Source organism: Lithobates pipiens, unplaced genomic scaffold (assembly GCF_037356315.1).
Source record: "Lithobates pipiens isolate NorthernLeopardFrog02 unplaced genomic scaffold, aLitPip1_a1.2 Scaffold_3, whole genome shotgun sequence".
In the NCBI taxonomy this organism is placed as follows: domain Eukaryota; kingdom Metazoa; phylum Chordata; class Amphibia; order Anura; family Ranidae; genus Lithobates; species Lithobates pipiens.
The window spans coordinates 32,538,262-32,559,443 of NW_027507790.1; the positions used below are offsets into that span (position 1 = coordinate 32,538,262).

The 21,182-nt window shown below is 42.9% G+C and overlaps 1 protein-coding gene across 2 annotated transcripts in view; it reads right to left on the reverse strand.

The window, feature by feature from the left end:
* Positions 1–20,801, reverse strand: part of DGCR6 (DiGeorge syndrome critical region gene 6) — a 25,104-nt gene extending 4,303 nt beyond the window's left edge. Inside the window, exons 1-3 of one of the 2 annotated variants that reach the window (XM_077461424.1) lie at positions 20,643–20,801; positions 16,407–16,567; positions 14,779–14,879 (exon numbers count right to left, since the gene is read on the reverse strand). In XM_077461424.1, coding sequence (XP_077317550.1) covers positions 14,779–14,879; positions 16,407–16,567; positions 20,643–20,752 — 372 coding nt within the window. In that variant the 5' untranslated portion in view covers positions 20,753–20,801. Of the gene's footprint in view, positions 1–14,778; positions 14,880–16,406; positions 16,568–18,037; positions 18,194–20,642 lie in introns of those variants that run through there. The other variant, XM_077461425.1, reaches the window with a different exon arrangement.
* Positions 20,802–21,182: the final 381 nt, after the last annotated feature.

Sequence of the window (21,182 nt, forward strand, 5' to 3'; positions counted from 1 at the left end):
GGTCTGTGCTAACGTATGTATGTAGTGGTTTCTATTGCAATAGCATTTATATGCAGCTTCTGTTATTTTAGTAATCCCTGTCCCTTCTGGTCTGGAATTCTATATCTAGTTTTAGGTCAGGGCTCAATAACCAGCATAGGCTAGAGCCAGGTTAGGCATCTGACAGCCACATCTGGTAGTTAGAGGTCCATCTGCATGACAGAATACAAAACTACAAGGGACCAAGAGGCAGAGTAGATAGGCAACTGAGTTTTAGTGCCACACCACCACACTGCATTCCAGGCTGTCGGGACCAAAGTTGGAGGATCTCTCCATCAGCACTGATTTTGTCTTCAGGTCTCCAACACAAAGACAAATGCTGCATCAATCGTCTTCAGAGGCCCCTGCAACAGGTCTTTGCTTCAACATTTATCTGGAGGCATCTCCGTTAACCACTTGCTTACTGGGCACCTTAAACCCCCTCCTGCCCAGACCAATTTTCAGCCTTCAGCGATGTCACTCTGAACGACAATTGCACAGTCATACAACACTGTACCTAAATGAAATTATAACCCCCCCCCCCTCCATAAATAGCTTTCTTTTGGTAGTATTTGATCACCTCTGGGTTTTTTCTTTTTTGTTAAAAAATAAAAAATACAAAACAGTTTTATATTTTGTTAGAAAATGTTGCAAACAGGTCATTTTTCTCCTTCATTGATGTACGCTGATGAGGCTACACCAATTGGGGGCACTGGTGGGAAGCACTGCTAGGTAGCACTGATGAGGCATTGATTGGCACCACTGATAGGTGGCACTGTTATACACTGTGGGCACAGATGAGGTAGCTGTGCTTCTTCCAGACCGATGTCCCTTACACAGAAGCCAGAGATCAGCTTTTTGTTCTCACGCTACAATGATGGCCTTTCGGCAATGTAGGTCCATGCTGTAGCCGTCATTCGGCTATAGTGTGGATGGGAAGAGGTTAAGAACTATATATACACCTGGGTATATGTGCACAATTCAATCTGGGCTTTTATTGGGCCCTTTGCTGATAACACCCATTTGTACATTGGATGTATATACTATTATTTATCTAATCTTATATTACTTCCATACTGGTGTGCATCTACAGTGCCTTGCGAAAGTATTCGGCCCCCTTGAACTTTTCAACCTTTTGCCACATTTCAGGCTTCAAACAAAGATATACAATTTAAATTTTTTGTGAAGAATCACCAACAAGTGGGACACAATTGTGAAGTGGAACGAAATCTATTGGATATTTTAAACTTTTTTAGCAAATAAAAAACTGAAAAGTGGTGCGTGCAAAATTATTCGGCCCCTTTACTTTCAGTGCAGCAAACTCACTCCAGAAGTTCAGCGAGGATCTCTGAATGATCCAATGTTGTCCTAAATGACTGATGGTGATAAATAGAATCCACCTGTGTGTAATCAAGTCTCTGTATAAATGCACCTGCTCTGTGATAGTCTCAGGGTTCTGTTGAAAGTGCAGAGAGCATCATGAAGACCAAGGAACACACCAGGCAGGTCCGTAATACTGTTGTGGAGAAGTTTAAAGCTGGATTTGGATACAAAAATATTTCCCAAGCTTTAAACCTCCCAAGGAGCACTGTGCAAGCAATCATTTTGAAATGGAAGGAGTATCAGACCACTGCAAATCTACCAAGACCCGGCCGTCCCTCTAAACTTTCAGCTCAGACAAGGAGAAGACTGATCAGAGATGCAGCCAAGAGGCCCATGATCACTCTGGATGAACTGCAGAGAACTACAGCTGAGGTGGGAGAGTCTGTCCATAGGACAACAATCAGTCGTACACTGCACAAATCTGGCCTTTATGGAAGAGTGGCAAGAAGAAAGCCATTTCTCAAATATATCCATAAAAAGTCTAAAGTTTACCACAAGCCACCTGGGAGACACACCAAACATGTGGAAGAAGGTGCTCTGGTCAGATGAAACCAAAATCGAACTTTTTGCCCACAATGCAAAAGGATATGTTTGGCGTAAAAGCAACACAGCTCATCACCCTCAACACACCATCCCCACTGTCAAACATGGTGGTGGCAGCATCATGGTTTGGGCCTGCTTTTCTTCAGCAGGGACAGGGAAGATGGTTAAAATTGAGGGGAAGATGGATGCAGCCAAATACAGGACCATTCTGGATGAAAACCTGTTGGAGTCTGCAAAAGACCTGAAACTGGGATGGAGATTTATCTTTCAACAAGACAATTATCCCAAAACATACAGCAAAATCTACAAAGGAATGGTTCACAAATAAATGTATCCAGGTGTTAGAATGGCCAAGTCAAAGTCCAGACCTGAATCCAATCGAGAATCTGTGGAAAGAGCTGAAAACTGCTGTTCACAAACGCTCTCCATCCAACCTCACTGGGCTCGAGCTGTTTTGCAAGGAAGAATGGACGAGAATTTCAGTCTCTCGATGTGCAAAACTGATAGAGACATACCCCAAGCGACTTGCAGCTGTAATCGCAGCAAAAGGTGGCTCTACAAAGTATTAACGCAAGGGGGCCGAATAATTTTGCACGCCCCACTTTTCATTTTATTAGTTAAAAAAGTTTCAAATATCCAATAGATTTCGTTCCACTTCACAATTGTGTCCCACTTGTTGGTGATTCTTCACAAAAAAATAATTTTTTTTTATATCTTTATGTTTGAAGCCTGAAATGTGGCAAAAGGTTGAAAAGTTCAAGGGGGCCGAATACTTTCGCAAGGCACTGTATATACTTAATGGTATGTGCTTGTTGCAGTAGTTCCCCTGCTCCCAATTATGTTCATTATATTACTAGTTCATTTCCCAGGAAGGGAATCCTCTCTGTTCACAGGCCCTGGGTGGAGGCACTACCAACCTTTTTTTCAAACCCACTCTTCCACTTAGCGATAGTCCTGGTTCTCTTAATTACCTAGAGGTTTAGCACAGTCTCATGTTTGGGGAGGAGCATTTGTCATAACCCCTCCAAAAAGGAGGGCTACAGTTAAACTGTTCACATTTATCCAATCTGGTAACATTTTATTTCAGCCCTTAAGCACAGACTCAAATACTTTGACTAGGTCTTGTCTTCAAAACACCAAAACTGAAGTCTTTCACAGAAGTACTAAATGTGACAATACTTTTCTTTTATGTGTAATACAAACATTAAAACACTAACCCCAAAAGGAGAATAAATAAACCCTTAGAATTAAGATGCTTATCTCTTACCAAGACCCCACAAACTAAGAGATGGTTGGCATATCTAAAACCATGTTATCATATTGGAATATGCACCTAAAATATCACTGGGTAGACTGACATAATACTGCGCTTTGTTTCTTATTTATCCCTTTTACAATATTAGTACAATAAATACATTTGTACAAAGTCTCCAAGTCAGTTACAAAAATGCACATCTTTGGCTGAAATGTAAAAGTTTGCACCTTCAGAATAAGTTGTTTTGTTCATCAAAGCAAACCATTCCAGGTTTTAAGCAGTTAAAAGCATTTGCAGCAGACTTTACTAAATTCAGACTAATGGAACACTAAATCACATGAATTTACATGGCCATGGTAAAAAGATATGGTTGACTGAAAGAGTAATGATAGAGATCATAAATATATATCACACACAGTGTGTATAGAAAAGAATCCCCCCCCCCTAAAATAATCACATTTTGTTACTTTGCAGCCTGAAATTAAAGCAGAGTTCCACCAGAAAATGGAACTTCCGCTTTTTCAGTTCCTCCCCCCACTCCAGTGTCAAAATTTGGCCCCTTTCAGGGGGGGAGGGAGGAGCATCCACGCCACTTCTGGCATCTTCTCCGCCCCACTTCCTGATTCCCTTACCGAAGATGGCGGCGACAGCACCCGACAGCCAAGGGATAGCTCAGCTTCAGGTGCAGACATCGCAGGCACCCTGGACAGCTGCAGTATTTGTAGTTGCTGACTTTAACCCCTTGCCGACCGGCTCACGCCGATATACGTCGGCAGAATGGCATGTACAGGCATATTAACGTACCTTGTCTTTTAAGATGTGGCGTCGCGGGCTCCGCGAGTATGATTGCGGATCCCGCGATCGTCTCACGGAGAAGAACGAACAGGGAAATGCTGATGTAAACAAGCATTTCCCCATTCTTCCTAGTGACAGGAAACTGATCACAGCTCCCTGTGATCGGGAGCGGTGATCAGTGTCGTGACTCACGTAGCCCATCCCCCCTACAGTTAGAATCACTCCCTAGGACACACTTAACCCCTTCAGCGCCCCCTAGTGGTTAACCCCTTCACTGCCAGGCACATTTACACAGTAATCAATGCATTTTTAATCGGACCGATTGCTGAATAAATGTGAATGGTCCCAAAATAGCGCCAAAAGTGTCCGATCTGTCCGCCATAATGTTACAGTCACGATAAAAATAAATAAAAAAATCATTGATCGCTACCATTACTAGTAAAAATAAAAAAATGCCATAAAACTATCCCCTATTTTGTAGATGCTATAACTTTTGTGCTAATCAAAACACGCTTAATTGCGTTTTTTTTTTAAACAAAAATATGTAGAAGAATATGCATCGGCCTAAACTGAGGAAGAAAAATGTTTTTTTTATATATTTTTTGGGGATATTATAGCAAAAAGTAAAAAATATTGCATTCAAAATTGTCACTTTTTTTTTGTTTATAGCGCAAAAAAATAAAAACCGCAGGGGTGATCAAATACCACCAAAAGAAAGCTCTATTTATGGGGAAAAAAGGATGTCAATTTTGTTCGGGAGCCACGTCGCACGACCGTACAATTGTCAGTTAAAGCGGCGCAGTGCCGAATCGCAAAAAGTGCTCTGATCTTTGGCCAGCCAAATGGTCTGGGGCTGAAATGGGGGAAAAAAAAAAAAAATTGGCGTACCTCCGCTTTAAGACACATTGTTTTTTTTTTCTCCAGCGGTGTTTACTCAGTGCAAACTTAGAACATCCAAGTGAAAGATAAACAGCAACATGTTAGAAAAAACTAAATCAAAAAGTTGGAAAAAGGATCACCCCCCTCCTAAAAAGTACTTGTAAACTCCATCAGGTGTAAGTAATCACCTTCTCAATGGCACACAAAGCCATTTGACTTTCAACTGATCAGCCAGTTTTATTTTGATTATCTCAGCATGAAAAGAGCTTTATTGGTTCATTTCAGTCCCTGGAAGTGCAACTGAAAATCAATTATGGGAGGCAAGGCGCTGTCAAAAGATCTCCGGGATCAAGTTGTTGATGGGCCCAAGTCAGGAGATGGATATAAAAAAAACATAAGGCTTTATTCAACGCCTTGAAGCACAGCAAATATCTTAATTAAGAAGTGGAAGGTATTGCACACAACACAAACCATTCCTGAATCAGGACATCCCTCCAAACTGTATGAAAGTCAGGAGGAAACTGGTCAGAGGCTATCAAGAGGCCTACAGAAACTCTGGGGCTGGGGGTCACACCATTGCGAATTCGGATTTGGAGCCGATTCACATATCTCCACAGCAGGTCCGGTGCGTTTTACAGAGAAAATGCTGTGCATCTTTTGGTCCATTACAGCCAAAAATGTGTGCAGAAATGGACCTGAAACTGAGAATGGAGATGGCTGGACCCCCTACTGTGAGCCAGAGTGTACTGCAGTGTGAACCCAGCCTAAAATAGAATTAGGTCTCAACACCAAACAATATGTCTGTCGGAAATCCAGTATAGCTCACCACCTGGTGGCATCAGTTCATCTTAATTTCCCTGATGGCTTCTTGAGTAGGAACACATGCGAATAGCACCCTCATCCTTCCTCTTCCCGGGGAAAACAGATCACTCTGCTGAATAAGTTCTTGCAGGAGAGAGGACATTGCTAGGGACATTTCTTGGTATTGGGGAGTCAGAGTTATGTAAAAACGACTTGGTGGGGACTGTGACGACTCTCATGAGGATGAACGGATTGGTTGTTGCCGTCTTCCACTGTGGGGAAAAGGGACTGCAGTCTTCCTCCCACAGTCAGAGGACTGTCACAGATTTTTAGTGGTTTGGTTAGGTTGGAATAGCACCCCCCACTTGCCCCGCCTCCTCTGGGATCTCCAGGGTCTCTTATCTCGTCTCTTTCGTGTCCTGGGTTTGGCAAAAAGTACAACATTTTTTCTGAACTTGAGGGGGTTACCTTTTTTTTTTTACTGGGAAGGCCTTCTTTTTTACCTGCTGTCCTATCCAACATGGCTTCAAGATCCAGACCAAACACTAAATCCCCCTCGAATGGAAGACCACATAACTTCGCCTGTGAAGTAGCATCTCCTGACCATGTTTTAACACATAGTGCTCTACGCACAGAGTTTACCATGGCCGAGGATCTTGCAGACATCTTTATAGATTCTGCAGAATCTTCTGCCATGTACCCTACTGCTTTCTGTAATACCGGTAAAAGTGTCCAATAGATCTTTACGGGAGGTTCCTGCTTCAATATGCCTTTTCAACTATTCAAGCCAGTGCCTAGGTTCCTGGCCACCACAGTTGAAGCCATAGCCGGTTTTAAAAATTGGCTTAGGTCAAGTCCCAGGCTTTTTTTTTAATAGGGAAATCTGCCCATTTATCGATGGCATCTTTTAGGATGCCCATATATCCTCAAAATGCCAGATCTGTATTCCGTGACACTTGTGAAAACTTTTTCTTTTTTTTTATTCCATACTTGAGTGCCATCCTCTTCGAAAGGGAATCTCCGTTTGAGTGATTTGGAGGAAAAAATGGGCCCTTTCCAGGTCTTTCCACTCTTTTTACTGTTTCCGACAGGATTTTATGAACTGGGAATACGTGATGTTTAACTTCTCCAAAGCCCTGAAACATGATGTAAAGATAACTGGGATTTGTCCTCTGATGTTCAAAGTCGTATGGATGGTCTTTAATAGATCATCCACCTCTTCTGGAGATAATCTGTAGCATAAAGAAGCTTCTTTTTCCCCCCTTCGTCCTCGGAATCACTGACCCCTCTGGGTCTTTGTTAGGCTGTGCAACCGGGCGTTTGTCCAGATAAGAAGGGAACGTTTCAAACGTGTCCGAAAGTTCTTTCCAGAAGGAGCCGAGTAGTACTGCAGGCTGGGTAGCAGATGTAGCCGAGGACATCTCCTCTTTAACTAAATCCGCTATACAGGTCTTGCATAACACTTTGGTCCAAGACTCCCCAAGTGTGTTTTTGCAAGATGGGCATTATCTCTTGGGGGGGACAGAAAGCCCTTGTACTTCAAGGGAATACCCAAGCTGCCAAGCAGAACAAACCCTTTAGTCCCTTTGCTGTTACTGCAGCTTTACCTAACTAGTGACTCCCCCACTGAGTCGCCATGCTAAAGAAAACAAAAACACGCTCCCCCTAGTGCTATGATCCAAGGAGAGTGATGCAGGCTCCCTCCCACCCCCCAGGGGTGTGAGATAAAACTCAAGACCCATAGAGGATAAAGCCCCATACACACAATCAGATTTTCTGCTGATTTTTTCCTTCAGATTTACCAAAACCATGTAGTGTAAGGGCCTGCCTGATTGCATACAAATTGAAAGTCCTAAGGTTTGACCTCATTATATGGTTTTGGTAAATCTGAAGGAAAAAAATAAAAAATAAAATCAGCAGAAAATCTGATTGTGTGTATGGGGCTTTAGATACAGGGACCTCTGCCGATTCTTACCTGGGTCTGGCCAGTGTTAGTGGCTCCTGCTCCTCTGGATCCATATTGCAGAGTCTCCAGTGACATCCCCCTGCGTTCCAGAGACCGGAAGCTGCATGCACCGCTGGAAGTCCCGCCCCGACCGGAAAGGACGAGTTCACCACCCGGGACACAGAAACCATGGAGGCCAGGAAAAGCAGAGAGGCTGCTCACATCCTTGTGTAGCTCGCTGTCCCTTTTCCAGCCTGCAGCTGCTGGTCTAAAGATAGCATGGACAGCTTGAATCTTCGCTGGGCATGAAGACGAGACACCAGAGCACCCCCCTCCCATCAGGGGGATGCTAGGCTGGCCTGCAAAACACATCAGACTACACACAGGTATGCCCCTTACTATCCCCACCTGGAGGGAGCATGGCACACCCTTGGTTCCCTGCAGTGCTTCCATGGTGGAGGAAAAACTACAATGAGGCCATGATGGAGGTGACTGGTATTTAAAGTAACTGACTGCAGTGTTTCCTGGGAAATTGGCTGGAGCTGCATTCTCACCAAGTGCTGTCCTGAAAGACGAGGCGATAAATTGCAGATGCGAGGGCATTGCCAGAAGATATGTATGAAATCCGGTTGATCTACTGTGCAGCGCCAACACACAGCAGGCATAGAGGGATACATTTTAGGTAAGCGTGCAGGGGTGAAATAAATTCTATGTGTAGCACTGACCCCCGAAGGAGCTGCTGGTTTTATTTGGGCTTACCGTTACCTCACTTGTTTGCATCTCCGTCTTGGGGTTCCCGTGGTAGATGGCCCAAAGAAAGTGGAAACTGACACTGAATCCTCTTTTTGGGTTATTTATTTAGAACAAAACAAAGTCTCTTAATAAAGGGTAGAGGGTTTGGAGTGAGTTCAGGCACTTAGATTGCAAAAATGGAAGTCTTTAGAGAAAATCCAGAGAATAGAAACCGTTTCACAACTGGATTTAACAACCCCCGGATAGACCTCTCTCACTAGGCCTAGCACCGGCGGAATGCTCGACAAACTCTCTGCCACAGACTTGTGAGATACACTTGAGCGTTACTGAGGGATGTAGATACATTTAAAGAACTGACATACGGTACCCAGTTTCTTTCAGCATCCTTCAACTAAGCCTCCTCCAGGCTCCTTTAGAGAAACCAGCCTTGTGCACGGTCTTCTCCTTAAAGAGTCCTCCCCTGGGGCTCTTCAGTTGCTGGGTCTCTCCCTTCAGATGAGATGGTACCGGACCATCCTTGGATTAGTAGGCCCTGAAATTCACTCTGGCCTGTCTCTGCAGTTGTGCCGCCTCAGGCCAGCCGGCCCAGAGACTCAGGATGCATGGTTCCACACCCCAGACCAGGAGGACCACCAGAACCGAACAGACAGAGAATAAAAAAAAAAACAAAAAAAAACCCCCACCAATGCGGAGTCAGTACCTTAAATACCACCCCCCACGAATGCACAGCAGGAAAACACTCACACTGGGCTGGTTCCGAGAGAATAGTGGCATTCAATGCACCCAGCTAGACTACGTTTCTACTCTTGCCGGCAGTTACAGCGACACCTGCGGTCAAGGAGAACCCAGTGCAACCCAGCTGGACTGGTACGGAGACCAGAAATTTAGAGAAATAGTCCCGAAACCCAACTGTGGCTTCAGGCAAATTAACTTTTCAAAAACCATCGCCAGGAGCCAGCGCTACATATGTAATATTTTGAATTCCCACATCTCCTTCCAGTCATCATCTAGGGAAGTCTGATGTCCACTTTGATCTAATCAACTCAAGACCTGTATGAACCAAGGCAAGCATAGACAAATTAGATAGAGGATTAGTCAGTGTATCATCTCTATGTATCGTTTCAAGGGTGGAAGAGAAGAAGGCAACTGAGTCAGTGACAAATTGAGTATGGAATGCATGCCTGAGCTGAACCTAAATTAGGGAGGTCAAACTGTGCTTTCAGAACATAAAATGTCTTCAAGTCCCCCGAGCAAATTTGATATTTAATGCCCTTCACCATTCAGGCCCGTGGATCAGGTATGGAGGCGAATTCAAGGAGCAGCGAATTACACCATAGTGAAGTGTATTGTGATAAGTGCCAGAAAGAGTGGGTCTTTTTGCTCAAGCCATCGACCAGGCTTTTTATCTGAGGTGTTAGAGGAAGTGATGCGGCTGTACCTCTATAAACCAGATTTTGTAATGACTCATAAGAGCCCACACATGCAGCCTCTAGGGCCACAGCAGCAGAGTTGTCCTCTATTAGCCAGTTATGCATGTGTGTTAGTATGGCAGCCAAAAAAATATCTATAGAGTTCAGGACATGCCAGTTCCCCTTGCAGCCACGGCCTCTGAAGACCGCCAAATTTGAATCTTGGCTATCGTGAACCCCACAAAAAGGAGACAAGACTTGAGTGGATCATCTTAAAATATTTTTTAGGGATCCAGACCGGTGAGTGGCGTAGCACAAAGAGAAAACCCGGAAGCAATATCATCTTGAATAGGTCGATACGTCCTACCAGAGACAGGGGGAGGTTAGCCCATGCTTTCAATCTGGACTGCACGTTTTGCATTAGTGGTAGCAAGTTCAATGCACAATAATCCAAAGAGTCCGGGGAAATGTCAATGCCTAATCTGGTCAGTCCAAAGTAAAAGAGCGAGATCAGCCATAAGCTGCACAGTGGGGTCAATAGGTAGAATTTGCAATTTGTCCCAGTTAATCTTTACGCCGGAACAACTAGAAAAATTTGAGAGGATATGCAAGGCCTCCTTCAGGGACGATCCAGGATCGTTAAGAAATATGAGATCGTCTGTATACATGGCTATTTTTTCCACCAACGTTCCTATCTGGATTCCAACCACTGCAGGGGCCTTCTTTAGAGCTATTGCCACTGGCTCCATCATGTAGCAAATAATGTGGGAGAGAGAGGGCATCCCTAGCGTGTGGCCCTCCCAACCCGGAAAGGCGCTGAGAGCTCTCCTCCCAACTTAATCTGGGCAGTAGGGGACAAGTATAGTAGTTAGACCCATTTCTGAAACTCTGGTTCAAAGGCCATAAGCTCTAGTACATTATGCCTGTATGACAATGCTACAGAATCAAAGGCCTTCTCAATGTCAAGTGCAGCCATGATTCTGGAGTTGGAGTCAGCGGATGGCAATTGCAGATGGGTAAATACCTTGCGTATATTAATATCAGTAGATTTCCCAGGCATAAAGCCGGTTTGGTCAATGCTCAACAGGTTAGGGAGAATTTGCATTAGTCTAGTGACCAGAATTGTTGTTAGAATTTTGAGATCATAGTTTAATAGAGAAATGGACCTATATGAGGCGCAGTGGGATCTGTCGTTACCTGGCTTAGTAATTAAGACATGAGCCTGGAACATAGGGAGGGGGGGGGGGTAATGTCATATTTTCTATACAGTTAGTTAACAGCCTATGGAGCCTGGGTGCTAGGGTAGCAGCAAACAACCTGTATCATTCCCCTGGAATACCACTAGAGGTCGACCGATATATCGGCCGGCATTTGCCGTTTTTTAATTAATCGGCATCGGCCGATTGTGCTGATAAAAACACCAATTTAGAACAGCGCCGACTTCTGTAATAGAAGTCAGTGTAAGTTGCCTGAGTCGTCATAGAAACGACTTTCCTCCTCTCTGGGCAGCCTGCCAAGAAAAGAACAAAAAGATACAATGTTTACACTTGAATGAATGAAATCATCTCAGTGTGTAGAAGTTCTCAGTTTAACCATTTAAAGACAATCTTTTCTGACACTTGTTGCTTACAAGTAAAAATCCTGTATTTTCTGCCAGAAAATCACTTAGACCCCCCAAAAATTATATATATATATTTTTTAGCAGAGATCCCAGGGAATAAAATAGCGGTTGTTTCAATATTTTATGTCACACGGCATTTGCACAGAGGTCTTTCAAATGCATTTTTTGGGAAAAAAATATACTATTTAAAAAAAAAAAAAAATGTAAAAACAGTAAAGTTAGCCCATTTTTTTTTCATCCAAAAGTTTTGACTACCGTTTTTTTTTTTTAATCTAAATCATACATACAAGTAAACTGATTGGAGGTTTGTTTTGTTTAATAAATGTTTAAATGTAAGAAATTTTCTGTATCACTTATGAAGGCCGCTTTCACACTGGAGCGGGCAGGCGTTGATGGTAAAACGCTGCAAGTTTTAGCGGCTCTTTACCATCATTTTAGCGGCGCTATTTGGCTGCTAGTGGGGCGCACAAAAACCAGCTAGCGGCCGAGGAAGAGGTTAAATGCGCCCGTGAAGCACCGCTGCCAAATCGCATTGCATGCGCTTCGGCAGTGGTGCCCATTCATATCAATGGGCAGGAGTGGTGGAGGAGCGGTATACACCACTCCAAACGTGCTGCTTGCAGGACTTTTTTTTTTTAAGATCCTGCCAGCGCATCGCCTTAGTGCCCATTCACACTACTGCGACTTGTCAGGCGACTTAGTCGCCTGACAAGTCGCGCTCCGTTCTGTACTATGGAACCGTTCTAATAGGAGCGACTCAAGAAAAAGGTTCCTGTACTATTTTTGGGGCGACTTCAGACGACTTGCATTGACTTCTATACAGTCGTCGTTTTGCAAGTCGCTGCTGAAGTCGTGTGCAGGTCGCGTCTGTGAGTCGCGCTGCAAGTCGTGTTGCCCCTGTGTAAACGGGCACTCAGTGTGAAAGCACTCTGTCTTTCACACAGACTGCAGGGGAGCCGTTTTGCAGGCACTTTACAGGCGCTATTTTTAGCCCAAAAGCGCCTGAAAAATGTCCCAGTGGGAAAGGTGTGTTAGATTTTAGGAGATCAAGGGGGATTAAATTAAAAAAAAAAAAAAAAAAAAAAAAAAATCTGCATCATATATCGGCTATCGGCCGCCATGATTTCTAAATATCGGCATCGGCCAGAGAAAAACCCATATCGGTCGACCTCTAAATACCACCTGGTCCTGGTGTTTTCCACGCCAAGATTGAATGGATTGCTGCCTCGATTTCCTCAATCGTAATGGCTTTGTCTAAAAATTTTACTTCCTCATCAAGTCTGGGCAAAGATATGGCCCTCAGAAACTCCCGAAGCTCATCGTCTGACAAGCACCGAGTGTCTTCATACAATTTACCAAAGTAAATTCTAGTAGAATACTAGTGAGTTCAGAGGTTAGGGTACCATCTGCATAGTTAAAGTGTAAGTAAATCCTCCTATCATTTTCAGCCAAGGAAGCTGCCATCTTTGCCTCTGTTTAATCTACAACTGCCATGATGCTGCTGCACATGTGATCAGTTTAGACACCAGCCATTGGATGGCTTAACAGCTTGGTTGAGAGAACCAACAGAAGTGTTACATTTCCGCCGTGCCGGAAATGAAACTGTTTTATGGATGGGTTTACTTCCGCTTTAAATGGCCAAAATCACAGTTTGAGTTTTCGATTGTGCAACCAAGTTGGCTAACATTTTCCCATTCTTGTCCCCGGACTCAAATACCCTTTCTGTTCAGCAGCTCAGTACATTCTCTACAGTCATTTAAGGTGGCCATAGTAGGAATGAAATAATAAAAGGAATCATCTATTCTACGCCCACTTTAAATGACTGCAGAGATGTGTACTGAGCTGCTGAACAGTTAAAAAAAGATAAAAAGTAATCTGGGATGGAAAGGGTGTCAGGCAGACAGTCCGTGTGTGGACGCCTAACGAGCATTGCGCCAGATCCGAGACCACACTTATGTGAATGAGCCCCTAAGGTCTTCTTTATAACTGGGGGGCAGTACAAGCAGGCAGTCAAGCTGAAGTTTTACCACCCCACCTGAAAAAGGAGATGCAGCCACTCAGTGCTTGTCAATGGCAAAGATAAAAAATGGCATGTCACCATGAATAGGGTACACCACAACTACCCTGCAAGTGCATGCAATGAACATGGCTAGGGCATTGTGGGTCTGCATTTGACGGGCACAGGGAGGCTAAATTTGATGGGCACAGTTTTATCTAGCAGTAATGCTATATAATCACCTGATAAATGGCTATTTACAGCCATGCATTACTAACAGTTTAATTTTTCAGTTTGTTTGCGCCCACCGCCACTGGTGTCTGAAGGAACACAGGAAGCTGTGGCTCGGCTCGGGTGCCCCCATAGCAAGTCACTCAACAAGAGGGAGAGGCCAGGAGAGCCAAAGAGGGACCCGATAACAGGAGGATCTGGGCTGCCCTGTGCAAATCCACTACACAGGGCAGGTACGTTTTTTGTTATTTTTGGAGAAAAAAAAAAACAAACACCTTTATTAAAAGGTGGTTCAACAAAATACTGACACAAAGGGGGGGGGGACCCTTTTTCCAACTCGGTGATTCCATTTTTGATTTTTCCTGGACATGTTGGTGTTATATCTATCTTTCACTTATAAGTTGCACGGAATAAATACAGCTGGATAAAACTGTCTTCATTTCAGGATGCAAAGCAACAAGATGTGATTATTTTAGAGGGGGGTAAGTGTTTCTGTGCTGACTGGTATATTTAAGACTTTGGATATCTTTTTATATCCTTTTCCATCATCTTTGTAAAGTTTCATTACCTTGTTATGTAGGTCTTTTGACAGTTCTTTTCAAACTCCTCATGGCTCAGTGTCTAGCCTGCTTAATGCATCCATGTGAGAGCTAACAAGCTCATTGACTATTTATACACAGACACTAATTGTGATGTAAATAGCCACAAATGTGGGAAATTAACCTTTAATTGCCACCTTCTGTGTCTGTACCAAGGCCAAACATTCCAAGGTATGTAAACGTTATCAGGGCCATTTGGATGATATCTATTATCATTTTGATTTAAAAAGAATACAAAAACAATGTGATAATACATGCCTTCATGCGATTGCTAACCTTAAATAAAATACAGTTTTTTGGCATGATCAGTCATATTTTCCATATTAATGCCAAAATTTCTCAATTTCCACCAGAGTATGCAAACTTTAGAGCACACGCGCACACACACACACATATACATATATATATATATATATATATATATATATATATATATATATATATATATATATATATATATATATATACGCGTGCACGCACACACACACAAAGTATATATGCACACAACCTTGCAGCGTGGATACAGCAACTAATATATGAACTGTCTTACCTCTAGCTCCTTCTGCTGCGTATTTCTAAGAATTGGTAAATTGTGTGCTTTACATGACTGTTGAGCTTCTTTATGCTTCTTGAGGAGATCTTGCTTTAAAGCTTTTAAAACAAAAAACTGAATTTTATCAACATTGAGGAAGTATATACTACACCAAACAAAATAAAGTACATATTTCTCTTTTTAATTGACACGGTCACCAAAATATGAATAAAGCTGTGCACTACGCAAATAAGATATTATTTTCCTCTCTTGTTGCCAACACTGCTGACTTCTGCCTTATTGCAGTGAGGCCACTGCTGGAAAAATGTTCTGGATAAAACATTTTTTGGTGTGCGGGATTCCTGGTTCCCCGGCGAGCACTGTGGTTTCTCCTACTTACCACTGTCACTGCTGTGAACAGCGCACGTCTTTGAAGAAAGAGTCCAGCAATCCTGAAAGGGTCTGATCCTGAAGATTTTTCCAGCACTGTCTTCTCTGCAATACAGCATTTGACCCACATCTGGGGTACCAATCGTTAAGGATCCAGCCGGTGGTCACATCACACATAAGAATGAAAAAGAAGGGGACAACCTAGTGCTCTCCGTTTTAAAAGTTTAATTGTAAAGTAAAAAGGAAATCCACTTACAAATACACCACTCTGGCGTGGGGTCCACGCTGACGTCTGGAGTCACCCGCGGCCATCTTCCTGGTTTGAGATTGCATTCAGTACATGCTCGTTTGCCATCACTCGGTCGGAGTGCTGTATTTGTAAGTGGATTTCCTTTTTACTTTACAATTGAACTTTTAAAACAGAGAGCACTAGATTGTTCCCTTCTTTTTCGCTCTTATGTGTGATGTGACCACTGGCTGGATCCTTAAGCGATCGGTACCCCAGGTGTGGGTCAAATGCTGTATGACCTTTTACAGGTCAAGTCTATGAGGTGAGAGGCGGGAGTATCTGTGGTGGAGGGGCTACAATCACTGCTTTACTGTCTTTGTTCATCATTGCACCTTAGGAAGCTCTTCATATTCATTTACTGACAGAACTGTTATACCATCAATTAGATGAAGATATGGACAGTTTTGCTTAATCTTATTGTGCTTCACTGTATTATTTTATTAAATGGTAAACAGAACAAATAGAGAGGGTGGATCTCCCTAATGGGGGCACATACAGCAATAAAAACTGACAGGTGTTCTAATCCCTATGCACTGCATTCAAAACTAAAATAAAAAATAAATAAAAAAATAAAAAGTTTTACCTTTAGTTATACTTTAAGTATTGTCCATTTTCTCTTTTATTTCCTTAGGATAGTTATAGTCATAAGAAGCAAAATCAAATGACTAATATTTCCTAACAAAGCGGCAAATTAAAACAGGAATTTGCCACACTACAGTCCTGTATACAATTTACTTTATTGTTTGCTAGCCTCCTGCATGTCTCTGGCTTTCCAACTTTGATAGTAAAAGAAAGGGTAAACATATTTTGTGTGCAATATTTCTCCATTTATCTAAATGCACATCAACATACAAAAACATAATGAAAAAAAACCCGACAGACTCCTTTTAACTCCCCTAATTATCTATAAAAAAATCCTCTTGTGCAGACATAACAGCAATTTTCAAGGTGCAATTTGCATAGTTACCTCTGTGTTCTGCGTGTAGCTTTATTCGCTGGTTGTAGAGATTTTTTTCTGTTAGGTGCTGAATTTCCAACAGTCCTTGAACAATTTCAAATACCGTGCCATCAATCAGTGCCAGGGCCAAATCACTAAGGATGGTGTAAGACAGGCGTTGCTGACAGGAGCTGGATAACAAAAGAAGTAGAGGGCAACAAATAAATAATGCAGAATTGCTTTAACAGATCGATGAATAAAATGTAAATCTCAGTTTGATGTGTATACATGTGTGCCCGTGTGTAGTCTCATCACTTCTTATCCTAGGAAGAGCTCGCCACAAGCTCTGGGGCAACTGCAAAGTCTATTTGCCTTTAGTAAATCAACCCCAGTGTCTGCTGATTCCCCCCTCACAATCACCTTCTCAATATGCTTTACCCACTCATACATGATGCCAAGTGACTACTGGTAGTGGAGAGCAGCTCAGATGACTAGACAACCATTTCAGTGTTTGCACTGTGAAGGTTGAATTGGTCCACGGTGTGTGCAGCTACAACAGTCAGTGAAGACTTGTTTCAAACCTCAAAGTGCAGTTATTCTTTTTGCCCATTTCACTCATCTAACTGTACCCGCCTCTCCACCCCCCAATGCATACTTACCTCAATATGACAAATGCAGCCTCCAATGTTCATTTACATCCTGGATGCACCTGCAAGTTTACAACCCCATAGGGCAATCTCCTGCCATCGCTCATTGTCTCTGGCCATAGGACACAGACCTACAGAAGTCAATGGGACTGTAACGCACAGATGCAGCCAAGAGAGTGTGACTTGTGGTGCTGGGTGTAAACAATCCCCAGAAGCCCTGGCCACCTGATCAAGGTAAATATGCAACTGTGGAGGGGGAAAGGTGGGCTTGGTTAGGTCTGGGGAAGGGTGCAAAGAGGATAATAGGCACTGTGTATTAAAGTGCATTTATCCTTTAGAAATATATAAAGAATAATTGTTTATGGCCTCGACATAAGGGAAGGTTTAAAGTTAAATGCAAAAAAAAAAAAAACATCCCTTGCATCATCCTGCACTGCAAGATTTAAATGCTTGTACAGTCTAGGGCAGTGGTTCTCAACCTCAGACCTCAAGTACCGCCAACAGGCCATGTTTGCAGGTTTTCCTTTATCTTGCACAGATGCTTTATATCAGAGTCAATGGCTTGGTATTTTGGACTGCTATTTTATCTAAGAGAAATTCCCAAAACATGGCCTGTTGGGGGTACTCGAGGACTGAGGTTACGAACCACTGGTCTAGGGGATGAGAAAAGCAGTTATAATTACCCGATCCTCTTCTCCCCTATGCTCCAGCAGTGGACTGTTCCTCAGGGTCCTAACATCCAAAGCATGGTAAATAGCTCTGCACTGATCTCGATACAGAGTGCAGGGGAGAAGAGTCTGCAGAGATTACTCTTACAAATCAAAGTAAAACTGTGTTTCTTGTTCCCTAGCTTTAAATGAGCATTTAACCCTCGTGTGCGAGTGCCCTGCTGCAAGAGAGCATTTTTACTTAATCTGTAGTTCACCTTTAAAGAGGAAAGTCACTAAGTTTTATAAAAATAAGTCAGCAGCAACAAATACTGTAGCTGCTGACTTGGAAAAATCAGGTACCTACCAGTCCATGGAGTCCAGCGCTGTCTTCCTGCAGTTGATTCTTCTAAGGGCTGGATTGGAGAGTCAGCTGTGACTTCTTGATGAATCATATCTAGCACCTGACGGCACGTATCTGAGATTGTACGGTGCAGGGAGGCTGTTCCTGCAGCCTCATGAGACATGCTGTGGGATGAGCGATGTTATCCTCGTCTATGTGAGAAAGTGGGTAGCAAAAAAAAAGTAATCACCCTCAAATCCTGCAGCTCAGATACAGGCGAGGAGGGCTATTTCACTTTTTCAGTGTCAAACTTTAACTGACCTTCTTACTTACAGCCTAACTTGGAAAATACATAATTACTTTGATGTTTAATGCCAGGGTATTATGGGTGCAGCTAGATGCCATAACCCTGAAAATTAAAGTTTTCTGCAGCCTCTACTCTTTCCGATAAAAGTGATCCGAGTGGCTTATTAGCCACTGGACCACTTTTAGAAGCGGCAGGAGCATAACAAAAAGGAAGAAAAATGTAATATATATATATTTTTTTAAATGTGCAGTGGTGAATGAATATATAGGTCACGCCCACATATGTAAACGTTGTTGGCACCACACGTGTGAGATATCGCAGAGAACGTCAGAGCGAGAGCAATAATTATAATACTAGATAGCCTCTGTAATGCTAAATTGGTAACCTGTAAAAAACTTTAAAGAATCACCTATGGAGATTTTTTTTGAGTACCACAGTTTAGCGCATTTCCACCAATGAACAATTTTAAAGCATGACATGTTGGGTATCTATTTACGCAGCATATCATCTTAAATATTTTACAAAAAAATGGGTTATATAATTGCAACTACCACTTTTTTTTAATTCTCTAGGGCCGCTGCTAGGAAAATAAATTAATGAGATATAAATATATAAAAGTTTGGGGTACAAAGTAATTTTCTAGCACAAAAATACAGATTTTTACTTGTAAACAAAAAGTGTCGGAATAGCACTGGTCCTTTAAGTGGATACCCACCCCCAGGGTGGATTTGATTTAAACTCACTAACAAAAAGGACTGATTTAAATCAACTCAATTTAAATCATAATTTTTAAAGATCAACTGTCAACTGTCCTGCAGCGGCTCCTCCTCTGACCCTCTGTTGACTCACCAACAGTCTCATTCACTTTAATGGGCCGGCTGGTGATGTGGCAGTGACACAACAAGGTGAGGGACGTGGCGGCAGCAGGTAAGTGGATGCCCGCTAACAGTCGCTGCCATGATGGATCTGAAATGTCAGGTGCTCTTTAAATGTAAGGCCTTCTTCTTGCTGGTAGTTAGAATCTTTAATATTTGCAAACAAAATGAAAGTTCCCACTTTAGAATAAGCTGTCAGGTTAGTAAAACAGCGATATCAGAACTGATTCAATCATACAGTTTGCAATGTACATAGATTTGCAAAACAATGGGATAAAGGAATATTCCTGAACTTTGTTTTATCTCATGTTTTTCTGTGAAATTGTGTGAATGCATCAATGCAGTGCATGTTATCTCAGCTTGTAGAGCTTGGATTCACTGAATGAGTTGACCAAAAATTTAAATATTGCAGAATATACAGCCTAATGCTACATAACTAAACTCCATTTCATGCTGAATAAACTAAATTATTAATGTATCTTAAATAGAAAACTATCTTTAGATAGATTTTACTCCAAAAGCATTTTATTAAAATAAAGTTTGATAAAAATAAAAAAAAAGCAGATAAAAAAAAAAAAATCATATAAAAATTGTATACTTATCCACAATGCCCAGCCCCGTTTTTTTTAATCCTCCCTTAAGGTGGTATCTGCACATTTCAGATACACACCCATCCAGCAATGCCACTCTCAGATGCTCTCCTGCCTGGCCAAAGCTCCGTACCATGCCGCTGTGTTCTCTCTCTAATGTCATCGAGAGGCCCGTTGGCTCTTCCTGGTTCAGCGGGTGGGCTTCCTGATGATAGGCCCACCTCCTCCTTTTCTGAATAGAAGGCTATGCCTCCTGGGATATATACGATGTGCATATCCAGGGAAACACATCATTCACCCATCATTCACCTAAGCCAACTGATGTGCATGGGCCGGACATTTTTAGCTACCCCCCCACCAAAAGAGGATGGAAGGAGGAGTGGAATGAAGACCAGCAAGTAGCGGAAGAGGGTGAAAGTCTGCTTTAAGTGGAACTAAAGGCATTATTACCTGTTCCAATGGTCCGATACCCATAAGGTCCCTCATAGGTACTGGCATCTTCTCCCTGATGCTAGTCCTCTGCCATCTTGATTGGCTGGTACAAGTGATGTCACTCCCATATGCAGTAGCGCAGTAATCCCAGCACACAGACAGTAAAGTGAGCTGCACATGCTCAACATACATTCTGCAGACAGATATCTATTATTTATTGCTGAAGAGACATTGCTCGTCTCCCCAAGAGCCTGCATGTGCTTGCAATGTTTATTTTTTTTCACTTCCACTTTAAGGTGAAATTCCCATTTCCTATATTGAACGCCCTGATCCCAAACGTACTATACACCATGATCCCACTGTCCCCTCCACACAAGCCTGTATATGTGCACCCCCCATGATAACAATGCTCTCCCAGCGCTGACCTAGGGAGATCCTTCACCAGGTTCTGCAGCTGGGACAGCAGATAGTAATGTCTCTCCTGCTGCAACGTGATATCGCTCGGCTCCCCGTACATCTCCCTGTAGCCGGCCATGTCTGCTACACGATCACATGACCTGCCCACACCGTCACATGACACTACGTGTCGTGCGGCCAGCTCGAGCTTGGTACTTACGTAACGCTTTACGTAGCGCCACACCTGGGAGGAGTCGGGAAGGATGGGCGTGGGCTTGTTTGGGAGGAGCTTTACACATGTGGTCGGTGCCTATTCAATGCGTCGATACTACTAGAGCGTGTGTTAGCTGTGAATGGCTGGTATTGTCCTTAGGACACGTGATAACACATACACTAACTACATAGCTTGGCTTCAAGTGTTCCGTTCCAGCTCTCAGAACGTGCAATTCAGTGTGGAGTTCACTTTTGATTGGAGGAGCCTGTGCTGTGTCTTCCAATCAGCTTTACATAAGCTACTTCTATCACCCTCTGCTTTCTAGGGTACAAGGCACTTCTTGCATCTATGTGTG